The 18,190-nt window shown below is 40.5% G+C and overlaps 1 protein-coding gene across 2 annotated transcripts in view; it reads right to left on the bottom strand.

Annotated features, from left to right (window-relative positions):
- rptor (regulatory associated protein of MTOR, complex 1) overlaps positions 1 to 18,190 on the bottom strand; it is a 196,939-nt gene that overhangs the window by 15,483 nt on the left and 163,266 nt on the right. The window contains exons 25-29 of one of the 2 annotated variants that reach the window (XM_037689604.1): positions 16,524 to 16,629; positions 12,874 to 12,988; positions 12,614 to 12,738; positions 9,147 to 9,272; positions 3,352 to 3,399 (exon numbers count right to left, since the gene is read on the bottom strand). In XM_037689604.1, the coding sequence (XP_037545532.1) occupies positions 3,352 to 3,399; positions 9,147 to 9,272; positions 12,614 to 12,738; positions 12,874 to 12,988; positions 16,524 to 16,629 (520 nt within the window). The remainder of the gene's footprint in view (positions 1 to 3,351; positions 3,400 to 9,146; positions 9,273 to 12,613; positions 12,739 to 12,873; positions 12,989 to 16,523; positions 16,630 to 18,190) is intronic. The other variant, XM_037689605.1, reaches the window with a different exon arrangement.

Genomic DNA, 18,190 nt, shown 5'->3' with positions numbered 1-18,190 from the left:
ATAGAAACTACACCTGAACCATAGAAACTACACCTGGACCATGGAAAGTACACCTGAACCATAAAAATTACACCTGGCCCATGGAAAATACACCTGGACCACAGGAACTACACTTGGACCATACAAACTAATCCTGGACCATATAAATTACACGTGGCACATAGAAACTATACATGGACTACGGAAACTAAACCTGAACCATATAAACTACACCTGGGTTATGTACAATACAATATTTGTGCTGATGTTCAACGTAATTTTTTTTAATGCTATTAGTGCTTAGTGTATATTTAGTTGATGTTTTTCTTAGTTCATATCTTGGATGTTATCATTGTTTTTCTTTTACATTTTATTGTTGGATGTAACTGGAACCCTGTGTACATAATTTTGCTCCACCACATGTACCATATGAGGTGTGAATGACAATAAAGAAACTCTGACTCTGACTGACAATACACCTGGACCATTCAAACCATTCAAACTGGACCACATAACCTACAGTTGGACCATGCAAACTTCAGCTGGACTATATAAATTACACCTGGACTATACAAACTACACCTGGACCACATAAACTACAGCTGGACTATATAAATTACACATGGACCATATAAACTACACCTAGACTATGGAAACCACACCTGGACTATGGAAACTACACAGGAACTATAGAAACTACACATGGACCACAAAAATACACCTGGAACATATGAACTACACCTGGACTATAGAAACTACACCTGGACCATGGAACCTATTCCTGGACTATAGAAACTACACCTGGACCAGCCATTCAGTGTTTGTCTGAGTCTCTTTCCTTTCATCTTTAATTTTATTTATTTAATCTTAATTTCGAGATAAAATGGCACAATTTGACAAGTTTTAACTATAATGTTTCACTAAAGACCACTGGCTTGCTGTTCAGTTGAATAAATTCATGTTTTTGTATGTGTGGACACAACCAGTGAAGGCTGAAAAAAAAAATTCAAACATTTTCAGAGTATTTAATCTATTTAAAATTGTCTTTGCTCTGCTGTAACACTTTGAAAAGAGGTGTCCTAAACTTTACCTTGGGAGAATTCCTTGACCTTTGAATTAAAAAAAAAAAACACCTCCAGAAAAGAGAACAGAAGAAGTGAGGCTGCCTCCAGGCTAATTGTCTCATTTCACTCAAACTTCCAAGTCATGTCCCCTCCACCTCTTCACAAGCTCTCAGGTCGTGGATTTAAAGTTTCAAGAACCCTGACGTTAACAAGGCACCAGGCAGAGCAGCCGAATGTAAAGGAGGACACAGTGTGTGCCTCCCCAAAGCTAAGGAGTACAGCACTGCCCTACTTTCACTATGGAAGGGGACAAAAAGACAGTGGATGGCATCATCTTAATCCTTTCAGCCTCGATAGGAATAAAAACCAGGAGGTGACAGATGTAAATGAGAGGGACAGAAAACCCTGTAGAAATTGTTATGGCTCTGAATTTAATTAGATTGACTGTCAGCGCAGAGATGTGCAGCCTTTATGCTTCCTTCCCCGTCTGTCTCGGAGGAGGAGAAGTTTATGGTTTGTTGCCCTGTCACCACTCTAACCCACTCAATTAGTGTCACCTCCACCTTTATATCCTGTTTTTCTTCTGTCTACCCTCACTATAATATCTGATCCTGTACAGCCCCACTATTTACCCAGCTTGTTTATGATCCTTCTGACCTCCTATTTTTACATAAACACCATCCTTCTTCAGTGCATGTTTTTTGTTTACATTTCCAGTGACATAATTTTCTTGCTAATTCAGCAGCAGGAATAACTTTTCCACATCTGTCAGTGACAAGAGTGACAAGAGGCCAGTCCCTCCAGCCCAACAATCTCACTGCTCATTGCTATTAAAATCCCTCCGCAAACTTCAGTTAAACTCTGACATGTCAGGGATTAAGGCTAATTTGTGTTTTTGTTAATTTATATAGAGAAAAAAGGGAACTGCTTTCCCAGGGTAAAAATTTCTAATGAAAAATTGAAACCTTCAGCATTAAAATTTAGGCAAATATGAAATTTTATTTAATACATACAGGTAATTTTCCCTAAACAAACAGACTGCAGTGTGACGTCATCTTGATTTTACACTGGTGGGCTAAAAAACCCAGTCTTACATTGATATAAAGCGTGAAATTAAATGGACGCCATTCAAGTGGTTAGAGCTTAAAATCGTGTACAATGCCAGGTGTAGATGAAAGATGAAGAAACAGATGCTTTTCTGCACATATTTGCTTCCTGGAATCTGAGGGCCCCACATTGGGTGCCAAATGAAGAGGCAATATTGTCCATAATTTATCATAAAGTTATGTTGAGAGGAAAAACTTCTGTCACAAATTGATCTAAAACTGAATGCTTAGTTCACATGGCTATGTGTCGACTTTGAAACAAAGACAATGAAATTTGAATATCTCGTTAAGCCATTTGAATTGAGTAAGAGTCAATCAAACTTGAAGGCTGAGGAAAAAAAAATTGGACTGTCTAGTTTCCCTGAGTTCTCCCTGCACTCCAAGATGATTGATCGTCTCTGTGTTTGTCAGTGTGAGAAACTTTTCTGTATGATGAAAAAAACCCCAGCTAAAAGTGAATTCATGAAATTATTAAGATTTTTCAATTAAAATGTTTGTGTATTCTCTGTAATTTTTATGGGAAAATGTTTGTAACTTTTTGTTTAATTGATATGTTAAAGCTAGATGATCTGTCATCAAACATTTTAATCAGAAACCATTTAAAAACTGGTGACTAAAAAGGAAGACACAATAAATAAACAAAACTCTTTGGTTTTAAAGATTTCATGCAAACTCTATAATGTTCTGAGTAATAAAACAATGTGTTAAAAATGTTATTTCATATTTAGATATGAACATTTACAATGGAAATTAAAAAAAAAAACGTCAAATTATTTTTTTTATAGAAGATATTGCAAAACAAAAAATGTTGACAATTGATCAGGTTTTTGATTTTGACCTGAGTTCAAAGGCCACACAGCTTTAATAGATCATATATCGCTGAAGTGACATTCTAAGGTCTAAAGATGCTCAGGGAAAGTCAGACAGGGGAGGAAAGTTTGTGGCACAAACTTTAATCCTAAAAATATTGTTAAAATATTGTCTTTTTACATCTCTACTAACCATTTTTTAAATTTCATTAGGAGTATCCTGAAATTTGGAGCGACTGGCAGAGATGGAGGTGAAGAGCTGACTGACAAGAAACAGATGAACGAGCGGAGGGGATGTTAATAAAAAACAAAACATAAAACGAGACACGCTCCCAGCTGTACAGAGTAGCAACCATGAAAGAAGGATGAACAGAGGAGAGAAGTGACACTCACCTCCTTGCTTGCTCCTGTCAAGATAGATGGAAACCCTTCTGGCCAGACCTGCGAGCAGGAAGTGGGGGAGGGAAGGGGAAGAAGAGCAGGAGCGTAACAAAGCAAGCCACAAAATTAGCAAGAACCCACCGACCATGCTGACCCAAAGAGTCACACACCTAAAAAGAACACACTGCAACACTTGTGACAAGATGAGTTATTCATCATTTCACAAGTGATAACCAATATGCGTTTAGCCGGAGGGACGAACAAGGCTGCAGCTTCCAAAATAACAAACAGAGGGAAGTAAATCTGCAAAGAGTCCCAAAACTCTAAACCTGCAAGGCCTCTAGTTCTGGATTCCTTTCAACATGGTAAAAGTAATAATAATTGTAATAATGCAGCAGGATAGAGCTGCTGTGGAACTTGAGAGGCTTGTCTCTGTCCTCAAATTGAAATTAAAGCCACGAGGTTGAGTGTGAGAAGGACACTGAACATAATAAAGCTGTGTAATTAATAATCAAATTAAATGTGGAATAATGAGTGATACTTGTTGCTGCTGCCTTGTTCAGAAGGGGTGGGGGTTGGGGGGGGAGCACAAAACAATATCAAAGACTCAGCAAGGTAACAACAAGCCAGGCAGTCTAGAGATGTTCCACAGATGGAGAAACAGCACAGAGGCATGTCATTGGACGATGGAGATGGGGTGAGTGAGGACAGGTCCAGCAGGTACTTGTGTGTTTTTATCTGCCAACGTCTTCTGCAGAAACGTTCGGCAGGATCTTGGCAGCGCAGAGACAGACTTGTACAATATTTTATTGAGTTATACATTTTTAATGCATCCAAGGAAATGTAAAAAAAAATCCAAAAAAATCCAAGCTCAGAGTTATTACAGCCTGTTTGAAATGCACTGAGAGGAATGGTAATAACTCACAGCTGAATGCTGGGCTGGGAGTGTAAACACTAGAGGGAAAACTACCGTGGTCTGTTTGTGAGACTGCAGAGGGGGGAAAAAACTGAAGCTCAACTCAAACTTTTTCAGGAAGCTGATGCCTTCAGGAATCGGAGTCCAACTTGTTCAGGGAATGACAAACTCCACACGGCCAGGATAACAAGCACACCATTAAAAGTGAAGGTCTGGGTGGAAACACTAGCTGTGGGAGAGGAAGAGCCTCTCAGGGTCATTTGTGGTACCAAACCAAAAAAAGGGAGGGATGTTAGCTAAACACGTCGCCTCACTGCAGATCCCCTGTAGTTCTGCTGGCTCTACTGGGAACTTTGTTGGTACCAGTATGTGAAGCGGCCATAGGTCAGCCTGTCACTCATCCTGACAACCTTGATGTACTGTCAGGACTCGAGCTGGATGACTACCAGTCTACCATCACATGCAATGGGAACAAATAAAAATGGATATGAAATAAATCCTAAAATAACAAATCACGCAGAAGTAGACATTATATATATATATATATATATATATATATATATATATATATATATATAAATTACATAAAATATATGAAAACTAAGCACATTTGTATTTTGTACTAATTTTAGAGGACATAGTTTCTTCTACTTTACAGCTATTTTTTCCAGCTCTTTAGATTTCCATTTTTTTATTCGAGTCAGAACAAGTTATTTGTTGGTAAACGACACATCGAGTAGTCACAAATCCTGTATTTATCAGATTTGATGGCGTCATTATCACGTCTGGATTATCATCCCAACTTTAACCAAGATTAGGCTTTCTCCTCCAAGCGGATACAGAGTCACAAAAGAGAACGAGAAGGTTTTTAATCCAAACTTTCTTGGTTTTAGGGATTCACGGTTGGTCAGATTTAAAGTCCTTTATGTCCAACCTAAACACTAACATGCTCTGAGTCTTTGCAATGAGGAAACAGAGCGATCCTTCAAGTTAAAGAAACAAATACATTTTGATAAATTTAAGATAGTCCAGACATGATAGTTTGAATGGGAACCTGGAAAATGTTTGGTGCATTCTGGGACACAAGAGTGGGCACAGATGTATATCTTGTTTTCACAGAAACGAACAGCCTGTAAAGGTGGCGTCTCTCCAGGCTGCGAGCAGATGGCCAACAGCATTCATGAGGGAGACTCCAGAGCGTCTTGCACATTTTGTGAAGTTCTCATCTTCCTCATGTGAGTGTGGAACTCGTTTCAGGAAATTTGTTCGAGAACTTTTCTCTTGGATAGTCACAGTTGCTGCAGGCGTCTCAAACCTGCCTCAGGAGCAACAGAGCAGCATTCTGGCTTCTCCTCGGAAGACGGAAAAGGACTGGAGCCACGGTGGGAAAAAATTATTTATTTTCTTAGAGTTCTGACTTTTTTCTCAGAATATCTGAATTTTGAGAATGAAATCAGAATTCTGAGAGAATTTATTTTTATTCTAATTATTTTTTTATGTGGCACCTCTCCTCTTCCATAAAAACATGCTGAGGATAAATAAGTTATTGAAAAACTGGTAAAGTTCTGTCTGAAAACAGGCAGTGACCTCACAGCTCAGTGATCTCTTGGTTGCAGAGTTCTGTTAGACAAACTCATGAACGTTCTCACAGAGTTACCAAAGAAATGGTCTCGCCTTCAAACAGGATGGCAACGCTGCTATAATTTGAAAAACTTGAGAGTCTTGGAAAGGTCTTCAGACGCGTATTAAGAACACGCTGGGTTTCCCAGCACAGGCAACAAGTTGTCGAGGATTCTGCACAAATAGCGAGGTTGGGATGGTTTATCTCTGTGGTGGCAGCAGATGACGAGCAGGACTGGTCACACTGGCCTCATGGCTCAGGCTCGATCGTGACGCTGTCATGGGAACGACCCAGAGCAGGCCATGTTCATGGCTGCTGGAAGGCGCTTAGATCAAGATAAGGATGCAGGAGAGTCTCAGGGACGTGAAAAAAGGAAAACTTTGTTGAAACCCATTTAAACAAACTACTTTTTGCATAAAACCAATATTTTACTCAACTAAAGGAGGTGGTTTTTATAAATCTGCACCTACACATTTCTGGTTTGGTGCTGGACTTGACTTGTTCTGGTGGCAGTTTCCCTTTACGTCTTCATTAATCAAGGTTACCTTGCTTTATTAATATGAGCTGGGAAATGCATGCATTTTTCAAAATAAAAGTCTCATAAAATCAAACAACTAAACAGTGAAGTTAGAATAAAAATCTTTAAATACTAATAAAAATGGATTTTTAAGTCAATTTAACTTCAAATATTAATTATCTGGACCATATAAGGTCTGATATATTCATTATTTACTTATTCTGGTATTAGTTTTATTCCAACTTTACTGGACCCATTTGTAGTTGTGTTATTTATAGAATAAAATAGTGGCATTGCATACATTTACTCAAGCTGTATATATTTCAGAAAACAGTGGAGGATAATGACAGCATTTATTCACAGACCTAATGCAGAGGAACACCCCATCATTCCTGCAGCTGTCAGTTTCCCTGACCCAGAAACGAAGAACGCTCAGGGCAGAAAGTGTGGAGCAGTCGAGAGCTGGCAGTGTGTGTGTGTGTTGGCAGAAGTGCGTGGCTGTTTCTGGCGTGTGTGTTCGGCTGCTGTCTGTCCTGCTTCAAATGTTTATGAATAAGTTTCCCTCATGGTTTATGGAAGTGTGTCAGCTCAGAGGGAGAACGCAGCAGCGGACCCACAAATATTCAGTTTTTCTTTTAGTTAAAGTCATCAAACAAACTGATTGAAGAGAAATATTATAATACAAATCAGGATTTTACAGCCAGCAGGTGAACTCCACTCTTTCCAGACAGGAAACTTACCTGATGTCTGAGTGTTACAGGTGCTGACAGCACCTGGATTTAGAGTTTTATTAGTTTTGACTAACGGAGCCAAATGTAAACTTTTAACGAAGAATAACTACAACCTACCCCAGCTCTGATGATCATTCGTGCATTCACACAAAGACTCCAATCTAAATCTAAACAAACTGCATCCGCAGCTGCGTTTTGCTCTGTTGGACGTTCAGACTAACCGATGAGCACTTTGGACCGTCCAGAAGCACACTGCACAAGTAGGCCTGTCATGATAACAAATTTTGCTGGACGATTAATTGTCTCAGAAATTACTGCGATAATCAATAATATTGTTTGAGATTTGACAATAATTAGTAATTATTGTCAAATTTAAGAGGACAATTTAATTTGTTTAGTGTGTAGTACCTTTTTTTGGCCACCGGATGGCAGTATAAGACTGTTTGGACCGAAGGATGGATAGTGAGGGAGCGAGGAGTGTGTCTCTTTAAGTAAAATGTGAGGGAGGCCCCTTGACGTGACATGGGCTGTCTCTCGTTCTTGTTTTTTAGTTCTCAAAATCGTGGACTCTTGGTGTGATTTGAGCTCTTTAACATAGCATTTTTCACATAAAGCTTTTAATAAAACATCAGTAAACAAGTTCTCAGCTTATTTTTGCAGAGGAAAAACAACTTTTTACACGAAGGCACGGGTTTCAACTGTGAATTTTGGAGCTTCGACAAGATGGAGTTCCCCGAGGTCAGCTTGTTAGCTTAGCTCGTAGCTTAGCTGCTTTTAACGATACAAAAACATGATTTTGGACGGTTAAAATGGATTTTAAATAGAAAAGAGAAAGGGAGGGGTCAGCGAAGAGCACCGGAGTTGAGCTTTTTGTCATCCAGTGTCTTCAGTAGAAAGAGAGAGACATGAAGAAACGATAAAGCCGATAAATGAAAATGAGGTTGATAATTTTCATTTATCATGCGATTAATTGATTTATTGTTTATCACGACAGGCCTATGCTTGCGTTCTTTTAAAATTGACACATTAAAAAAAAAGAAGTTATTTTTCTTTCAATTCTGGCTCCACTTCCTGCTCTTTACCTGTATTGTTCACTTTACGACAGTTACTGTTAAAGAGAACTGCAGCATCGCCGGGATAAACATCAACAAATAAAGAAAGTGTGCTTCATCCTGATCATGAGGATCAACTAGTAATCAATAAAAAAATAATGTGTACATTTTGTTAATTGAGTCAGGGTTTATTTAAGCAATTAATGATTTTAAAACCAGACATGTTTGCGAGCGTTTATTGTTTTTAAGTATGAAAAAATAATTATCTGATATGGAAGCATTCCTCAGTATTGTTGTTTTGCACTACAGCTCAACGAGCTGAATCGAATCACATATTGAATCGAGTATTGTTATTAAAGACTGAATCGAACCGTGAATTGTTTTATTGCTGCTCATGTATCTTCAGTGAATCGGATCATTTGTAGCGTATGAGACCGTGCATCGGATCGGTCGCAGAGCAGAGAAGCACAACCACAAACTCCAGTGTCTGTTGTGCACGGCTCGTCTCTCGTGACCAATCAGTTCAACTCGTGGAGGTAGAAAACCTCCATCCCAGAATCTTGGAAGTTTATATATTTTTTTTGCCTGCTTAAAGGAAATTAGTGTTTCTTATCGAAATATTAACTAAAACAATTTGAATTTTATACTTTGTTCTGCAGTTTGATGCAATGGGAGTGTTTGTTTTGTTCTAAGGCACCAGCAGTTGTTCAGACCCACTCATATTTAAAAATCCTTGCTAGAAGAACAGAGTCTGATGCTGCATTAAATAAAAACTGGTTTCTGTAGTCTAACTTTACGGGAACTAAACAACGAATGTGAAATTTTAGGATTTAATGGGTACAGGTAAAAGTGCGGGACATGTGACTGGGATGGGTTGGACAGCGGGAGTGTCGATGAGTTACTATCAAGACGAGGACACTGGTGGGTGTTTGGGTTGGTGGGCGGAGCTTAGAGTAAAATAGAGCTTTACTGTGGGTGCTGGTGGAGGCCTGACCTCTGGTGGTTGGCAACATGTCGGAGAGGCCCTGCCACGCCGTCACCATCTCCGGGTTCTTCTGGTCGGCAAAGTTCTTCCAGACGCGCAGCGCTCCGTCGTCTGAACAAAAGGAAGAGGTGGAGGAACGATTCAGAAACAAACAAAACAAAAAACAATTAAGTATGCATGTTAAACAAGCTGCAGAGCTCAGACAAAACTCCATAAGTGAAACAAAGCAGTACACCGATGCCACCACCCCCGTCTCTGAGAGAATTAAACAGTGAAGGTTTGTAGCTTTTGAGATGAATGTTTTTTTGAACAGAGGATGTAAACTTTTATGTTTTTAGGTGTGAAATATTCAAGTGGGTACACTGTGGAGAAGAATGGAGGCAGGCTCTTGTTTTGCTTGTCCGGGGCAGTGAAGAGTGACGGGTCCTGGCGTGCGGACGGAGACATTTTATCCACCAACAGGTGCAGTGGAGGAGTCAGGGGGTGGCCAACGGTGACCTTGGCCACCATAAATTAATCTTTGGCCACCCCAATCATTTGAGAAAACAACACTTAAGCAATATAAAAACTATAAAGCATAGTTTCCTCAAATGATCAGGGTGGCCAGTGGATTGGATTTTGACGTGACAACCCAACTTTTCATAGTGACCCTTTTACGCCTAGATGCAGCTACACATCAAAATGGAAGTTGGCACTAATCTTATTTTTCAAATTATCCAAGTAACATGGATGGACAGAGGCTCTTGTCGCTCCGTGACAGGGAAAACATCTGGAGTTTTAAATGAACAACAACAAAAAAAACACTTTAAATCTTTCAAAACATCCGAGGTAAAGTTTGAAAGCACCACCGGCCAGAGAACGCTGAATCCTAAACTTTTCTTCCCCCGTACGCATCTTGTGAGAGAGAAAAAGAAAACGAGTCAGGAAACTTCGCCCGAAAAGCTCTGCAGCTCAAACATGGCTAAAAGCTGAACGTAAAACACGTCTAAGCATTCTTATGAGAAAGCTATTACAAGCCATAAAAGTTTCCACACGATTTATGCTCAGCGTTATATATTTTTTTAAAGCTGTATCTTTAAAAGTAATGGTATCCGTCGAGCATGACTGATGGAGAAAAGCTGAACGAGTGCACATTACGTTTTGATGAGATGGAATTTAAACGTATTAATCCCAGGACGTTTTATCAGAGTGAGATGTTGCAGCAAAGTGCAGCGTTTACTCTTAGTTTAACTTTATGTTGAGCAAAATAAATGGGTTTTAATGTAGAGCTGTTTTCTACAGAATCATGAAGATAAAGCAAAGGAGGATAATTGCTTTGTTTTATTGATGAGGAATACACATGGGTGCATCAGTGTTTGTGGGGGTAAAGATAAAGTGTTTACAAGCTGCTACAAACGTCCGCTGTACTGCTGGTTTTATTAACTGGAATTTTTTTTAAAGAAATTCGAGGTGGTGCCAATACAGTCCAAAATAACATTTACTCTCATCTTTTGACCTCATTCTTCACCTAAACCAGGACCCTTCCATGCTGTGGAAATTAGGAAATGTTCTTCCGGTGTTAGCCTTGGAGCCATCGGCAAAAAGAGCTTCCTCTGTAGGGTGGCCGAGCTCAGCCTTAAGGTGAGGAGCTCCGTCATCCAGGGGAGCTCGGAGTACAGCGGCTGCTCCTCTCCATCGAAAGGAGCCAGCTGAGGTGGTTCGAGCATCTGATTAGGTTGACTCCTAAACGCCTCCCTTTGGGGGTTTTATGGATGTCCAACTGTGAGGAGACCCCGGGGCAGATCCAGAACTCGCTGTAAGGGTTATATTATACCTCGCACATCTGGAGATGCCTTGAGGTCCCCCAGGAGGAGCTGGAGAGTGTCGCTGGGGAAAGGGAGCTCTGGATTTCCGTGACCCAGCCATGGATAAGCGGTAGAAGATGAATGGATGGATAAAACACTTCACTAACTCATTGGAGGAAAACAATAGGAGTCTAAAATACAATGGAAGTCATTGAGAGTTTGGATGTGCATACTGTACATTCTGAAGAGATGAGAGAAAAATCCACAAGTCCTACAGCACCGAGACACTCTGGGTAAAAAGTCAAAAATACATATGTTTTGATGTATAGTTGTATAGGAAGTGTGGAAGTTTGTGGAAATAGGAATTTGCTAAATTTATGGAAAGTTTAGAGAGCTCAACAATTAGCGTCATCACACGAGTTGCATTCTGGCTAGGGGTGCACCGATACATTGGCCGAGCGATTTATCGGTGCACCCCTAGCCCTGATTTCCTTAATTTTGGGAAATAGACCGATACTTGCATGAGGAACCGATTTTACCAATTTTTTTTGTTTTAACAATTGTCTGAACTTCATTTATATTTCAGAGCAACTACCTCATGGTCAGTTAAAACAAGTTTGGACTGTTTCTAGGATATCGTTCAAGGGTCTGATTTTCAATAAAATAATATTGGAAAATTGAAGGTGCATTGTGACCTTATAACACCTGACAGTGTCGATTATAAAACAAAATCGGTATCGGCAGGTCAGACTTTTTAGAAATCGGTGATTGGCCAGAAAACTGCAATCAGTGAACCCCTAATTCTGGCCCCAAAAATCTGACCCCAGCCCAAAGCCATAATTTCCAAACCTCACCCGACCCAACAAATTAACAGTAATTACAAGTCCAACCCCCCCCCCCCCCCCGATATTTTTAATTAAGCTTTTACAGCTTATATAGTTATTAACGGTTGGCGGACACACGCGGCTAAGGAGGCAAAAGATCGGAGCTGAGGGGGTGTTTGTCCTAAGCGCATTAAATCCATGCTTCTGCCTGCATTCTGCATTATTCAGACACGGACCCTGCTCTGACATGTTGGATATTTTGTGATCTCACCTGTTTGAGTTGTCGGCCGTGCACGTCCGCTGAGTGCAGCGGCTGAATGAACGTCCATTTGGGCTGATGGATCGCTGGCAGTAGTCCATCTGAAGCTTAACTGAACTTTTCATCTCTTTCTAGGCTGGTCAGAGTGCGGTCAAATGGCCGCGTGCGGCTGGTGATTGTATGGCAAGCCATGTTGCCATATAACTGGATTGTCAGCCGCATGCGTCTGCTGACACAATCAAAAGCCCGACACCGACCTGCACATTAAACATTATTATGGCCCGGCCCTAATCCGGGTCAGGCGGGGCCTGGCTCCGGGTTAGAAATGACAGCTCTACATCAGACTCCAGGTTGAACATTTTGTGGCAAAATCTTCAAAAATGATAAAACTTAAACTGTGATTTTGTAAAGATAAAAAATCAGATACCTAAATGAAGCATAAAGTCCAACTTTCTGAGGCTCGTTTAAACTTTCAGTGGTGTTTCTATTGTGAAGTCTGAGCTGGATTTTCGCGCTCGTTTTGCTAACAAGTGGACCGTTATCAGATTTAAACCTTATGTTCTAATGAACATGCGTGTTTCCAACCTGTTGCAGTGAGGAGTAACGAACAGTCGTGTCCATTCAGGTACTCCATGGCCGTGATGCGAGTGTAACGAGGGTTTCCGTTGTAGAAGTAGTCTAGCCTCTCGCCCTTCTCCCAGTCCCAGAAACTGTAAGAGACACAAAGACTCGTTAGAACTAGACCAGTGTCAAGTTTCAAAGAATCAAGAGAGAAGACGAGTCATCATCATTCTCTGGGATAAGCTTCTGCACATTCAGACAGTGTAGTGTTCTCCGTCTCGCACCAGATGCTGTCCTTGTCGGCCACAGCGATGCAGGTATTGAAGGGGTGAAACTTCACCACAGACGGTACACCGGGGTTACGGTTGATGAAAATCTGATCGTCCAGTCGAGAAATACCTGCAACGGAAGGGAGAAACCAAGAAAAGAACTGTAAAAAGCTCTGGAAACAGAGAGGTCACGTGTTTGACTCCTGGTGTGGGTTAAATGACTCCCACAGCCACCTTGAATTTTTAACCAACAAGAAGACTGGTGGGGGGGGGGAAAATAACTGAACAAATAAATAATTTCTAAGGTTCTGAGTATGCGCTGGTCCAGGAAATAACCACAGCAGTGCCCTAAATAAATATACGCATTAAGGAGAGAAGTATGTATTTTTGGTGATGCTCCACTGACTTCAGCTCCTTTTTCAATGGCTAAATCAAAAAACATGCAACCAATCAACAAAAATGGTTAAATCATGACGTCTGGACCAGTTTATTTAAGTGAGGAACGTTTCGTCCCCCATCCAGAGGACTTCCTCAGTCTACGGCCTGCCAACCGGATCTGTCCCATAGGTAGCCTTCACTGCTGTGTTTCAAGGCAACCTCCTGTTGGAATCTCAGAAATAGGCTTTTAACATGCAAACAGAACACACCCATCCAAAACAATCAATCAAAATGTACAATAATCAAATGTTTTAGGCCAGATGGCCAACTTGCTACTCTCAGAAACAGCCCGAGGACAACCAAGGCCAAAGTGGTTCAGAAAAAAGGTTGTAAGCTCAATCATCCAGGTAGACGACAACAAAAAAGGTTAAATCGTGTCATCTGGACCAGTTTCTTTAAGTGCAGATGCAGCCAATCAGTTACCGATAATTGAGGGTCTTAAAACTGCAAGTCCTTGTGTCCATTTTATGTTACTTTAAACAGAGTTTAGCTTTAGATTTTGTACTTCTTTGTGTTGAATAAAAAGGAAAACCAAGTATCAGAGAACACCAGCGTCTGTTTTAGCAAAGACAGAGGAGAAGTCCATGAACAGAGGGGTCATTGATCCATTTAAATCAGTTCAACATATGGGAGCCCGATGGACCAGGGCCAGTCTTAAGCTTGATGGTCCTCCATCAGCCTGTGTTAGACCATAATGAGGAGTTCTTCTGCTTTCTGGAAACCATCATGTCCTCGAACCAAAGGTGAGGAGTAAATATCATACTTAGAGCAAAAATGGAGTTTTACCCCCGTGGGAAAAGTGAAAATGTTTAACTTGCTAAAAGAAAAATTCACAGATCTTTTCTACATCTGCCAAAAACATTAGAGGCTCGTCGATAAACTATTAGATTATTAATCTGTAGCGATGGCCCGGACAAACAAAGACCGTACATACAATTTGACCTTCATTTGTGATCTTGACCTTGAAGCTGGGGTGCTGAAAAGTGTACGCGATACTCCGTCTTGCGATTAGACATTTGTGTATCACGTTTTGGTAAATTAACTTGAGTTGATCAGAAGTTATGGGCGGGACAAGAGGACAAATGGAGACGATCCCGTAATTTGGCCGCCTTTCAACCGGCGGATAAAAAGTAGTTTTAAAGATGTTTTCACATTAACTAACACTAAAGGAAAATTTATTTCTAGTACAGGATTGTCAAACGAATTTCAGTTTTATAAATGTGTGGGTCTGCTAATTTGAATTTTTAATAGTTCTTCCACATAAAGTAAATTTAAAGAAATGCACATGAAAACGGAAGATTTACGCTAAGCTTTCAAAGGCAAGAACAAAGCTTGACGAATGATAAAAAAGAAATTTATTTTTGAGGGTAAAAGTAAAAGCAAGCAGGATTAAAAAAAGAAGAAGTTACTCATTTGATGGTAGAAAATTAAATGAAAGAAGAAGAAGAAAAAAAAAAAGTCCTCCAGATTCATTCAAGTAAAAAGTCTGGTGGTACAGTTTGTTGTCATGACAACAGCACAGACCAGTTCACCAGCAGCCGCTTCTCGGCTCCATGAATTAAATATCAAGACCGTCACAATGAAATCAAGAAGAATGGGTGAAAACATCCATCACGGATTCATTGCAGATGGCTGCAGCAGAGAGGAGCTTCAGGTCTGATTAAAATCATCACGGATGAACGCTTTTGTTTGCTCTGATAAAAGGATCTGCTCTAAAACCCTAAACTGCACGTTAGAACAGAAGGGTTGAATTAATTCTTGTATAAAATCAAAACTCCTCTGCCCTGGGTCTACCTCCCTCCTCCTCCTCCTCGTCTCATTTCTCTCAGGAGGGAGACGACTGAATGAGGGCAACCCTTCTACTCGTTTCAGAAATCTGTGAGGGGAATTCAGGGATGGAGCGGGCAGTACGTGAGCAAACCTCAGCTATGACGCCAATCGCCTCGTGACTCCGTGTGCGAGGAGCTGCCAATGACGTCAGGTTGGTTAGTGATTCTGTTTGAGAAATCTCTAACATCACTTGGGGATTTTGTGAATTTGATGCTACTCCAGGCTCTTTAATGTGTGTGTGTAAGAGGGAAGTCTTGTTACTCATAAACGATGATGTTTCCAGCTGCAAACTGATTTCAGTCCATCCTCTAATTACTCAGAATCCTCTGCACGCTCGGTCAACATGCAGCCGAGCTGCAGCAGGAAGTTTATATATATATATTTTAAATTCTTTGACTGGTTTTCTTTTTAAACACACGTTCTGAGTCAGAAACCCGGTGCTGAAAAAATCCACACGCACAAAAGCTTTTTTTATTCTCTCTATAAAATCTAAGCTACTTTTCCAGAAACAAAAATGAAGTAGAACAGATCTCTGTGAAGACCCGTTCTAGTTTTAGAAAATGTGCTCATTGACTTACAAACGGCACGTGCACATGACATACAATTGGCTGACTGATGGATGAGCTGCAAGATTGGCATGGATTTTTAAATAAAAAATAAATTAAAAATTATTTTGCACCTGTTGCACCTGTGTGCAGCCCACATGTGCAGGGAGAAGCTCCCTCCTTCAGAATGTCATGATCTCTGCTCTGCAGCAGGGAAGTGGGTGTGGCCGAGAGCGCTGCAGAGAGCAGCAGGTGGGAGAGAGAGCAGAGATCATGATATGCTGTGCTCGTTCAGTGTTTAGAAACATTTTTTTTAGAATATTGTAAGAGTGTGGGAAGGGTTTAAAACACCTATATATATATATATATATATATATATATATATATATACAGATAGGGACAATCTAGGTTGACAAAGGGTTGGACATTTCTATCTTACTGGGATGACAAGGTGGAGCAAAGAGAAGATTTTAACAAAGGGGTCACCTGGGACCTTGACGTTGGACCTCATGACTCGAAATTACCGGTAATTAAAATTCGTCTTGACCCAAGAGGTGTCGAGTTGTGCAGTTTGACATTTCTATGTTAAATGGCTATTAATTTAGAAAATGGACAAGAAAACATCCACAGGCAGACAGCTGAACGGTGCCACACCATAATACGTTCCATCTTAGGTGGAAGAAGCACGTATAAAAACACCATTTATAACAGACATACAATCAAATGTTTCTCTCAATATTTAAATCATGGAAAATTCCATCAGAATAACAAAAAGCAGTGAAACAATTTAAACGCTTCAAAAGACGTCCCCTTTAACTCGATACTCAGCACCCTCATGCTTGTGAGCCTCACCTTTTTGTGTGATAACTCGACTCAGTTTTCTCACTCGATTGTTCCTCAGGAACCTCCACTGACGCTCCATCCTCACCTGACTCTCCGAGTCGTGCTCCTCTGGGATCTGGGGCGGCGAGAAAAAGAAAAATAGACAAAAGTCTGATTTAAATTTCAGGAGGAACACCAGATTATAATTGTGTCGTTCCTTCTGTATTTGCAAGAAGAAACTGGTGCGACAGAAAATGAGAAACGATGGTTCTGCGATTTCTGCTGTAAAGAAGCAGAACTCCTTTGTGAATAATTAGTTAATAGGTCTAACTAAATATGCTTAATGTGCCTTTCTGTCATATCATATCTGTGGGATATGAAATAAAATAAAATCATGAACATGTGAAAATCTTTGCAAACATACTGTCCTGCTCAACATTTCCTCACTGTCTGAAAACTCTAACTTTATTCAGTTCTGCTGAGAATATTGTCAAAGCTGATGTAACGCATGTTTTGAAACCTTTCTAGTTTGCAAAACAAATGTTTCTTATGCCTAAAATGACTTTCTAGGATTCAAATGGACATTTTTCACTAAGCAAGAACGAACAGAGTATATAAGCTTCAGAAAAATGGTAAATGGACTGTACTTATACAGCACCTTTCTATCTTATCAAGACGCTACAATCTGTGCCTCATTTACCCATTCATACAGCACTCTATTTTCGGCATGTGACTGCTGGTGGAATTGAACATACAACTCTTGCATTGGAGGACAACTACTCTAACCACTCAACCACAGTTGCCCCCCAAAAACAAAATTAGAAAAGCAATCGATGTTGCTCAACAATCTGGGAAGGGTTAAAGGTAATTTCTCAACTATTTGGAGTCCATTGTTCAACAGAGATAAAAAAAATTCTCATAAGAAAAATATTTTAAGATCGCTGCCAATCTTCACAGGAATGGACGTCGCAGCAAATCCACACCAAAGGTCAGACTACATGTCACCACCTTGGGTTAGGGCAGCGGGGTGTCCTCCTTGGAAAATAATCCAGGAAACGCTAATTGGTGTTCTCACCTGCAGTCCGTCTCTGAGTGAGGAACACTGCGAGCACCTGCCCTGCTCCGCACCGACTGGGCCAAACTCTGTTTCTCTTTATCGGTTGAAAGAAGCGTCAGTTTAATCCCTGGATCATCATTACATTGGATGGATTGAACAAGATCACAACAAAACACATATTCCCCCCCCCTTCATTTTTACAGAAGGAAATCCGTCCCGGCGACAGAGAACTTTAATCCATGCCTATTTCACTTGGCTGTCCGCTGGACAACAACACTGAGATGAGATCCAGGTGAAAATAGGTTGTCTCAGAAAACTGGAAACCACTTATGCTGACCCCTGTGCTGCAATGGCCCAGTCGGAGTCAAGAATCTTAACCTGAGGGAAATGCTGTGGTGGGATCTTCAGAAAGCTGAGCAGCAACCTCAATGGACTGAAGCAACAGTAGAAAGAAGAGTGGGACACAACCATGTGAGGGACAGGAACATAAAACCACTGAGTTCTGCTGCTGAAGGACCCAACAACCAAACAAGCCTGAAAGTTTCTGCTAACTTCTTGTTTAAGAGTTCAGAGTTGGACTAACTTTGCTGCTACGCTCATGAGGTTACCGAGAAAATGAGTCAAGGTATCGCCCACTTTA

This window comes from Nematolebias whitei, chromosome 16 (assembly GCF_014905685.2).
Source record: "Nematolebias whitei isolate Nwh7 chromosome 16, NemWhi1, whole genome shotgun sequence".
NCBI classification, from domain to species: domain Eukaryota; kingdom Metazoa; phylum Chordata; class Actinopteri; order Cyprinodontiformes; family Rivulidae; genus Nematolebias; species Nematolebias whitei.
Note: the sequence above shows the minus strand (reverse complement) of the source record. Positions and strands in the feature narration are given on the sequence as shown.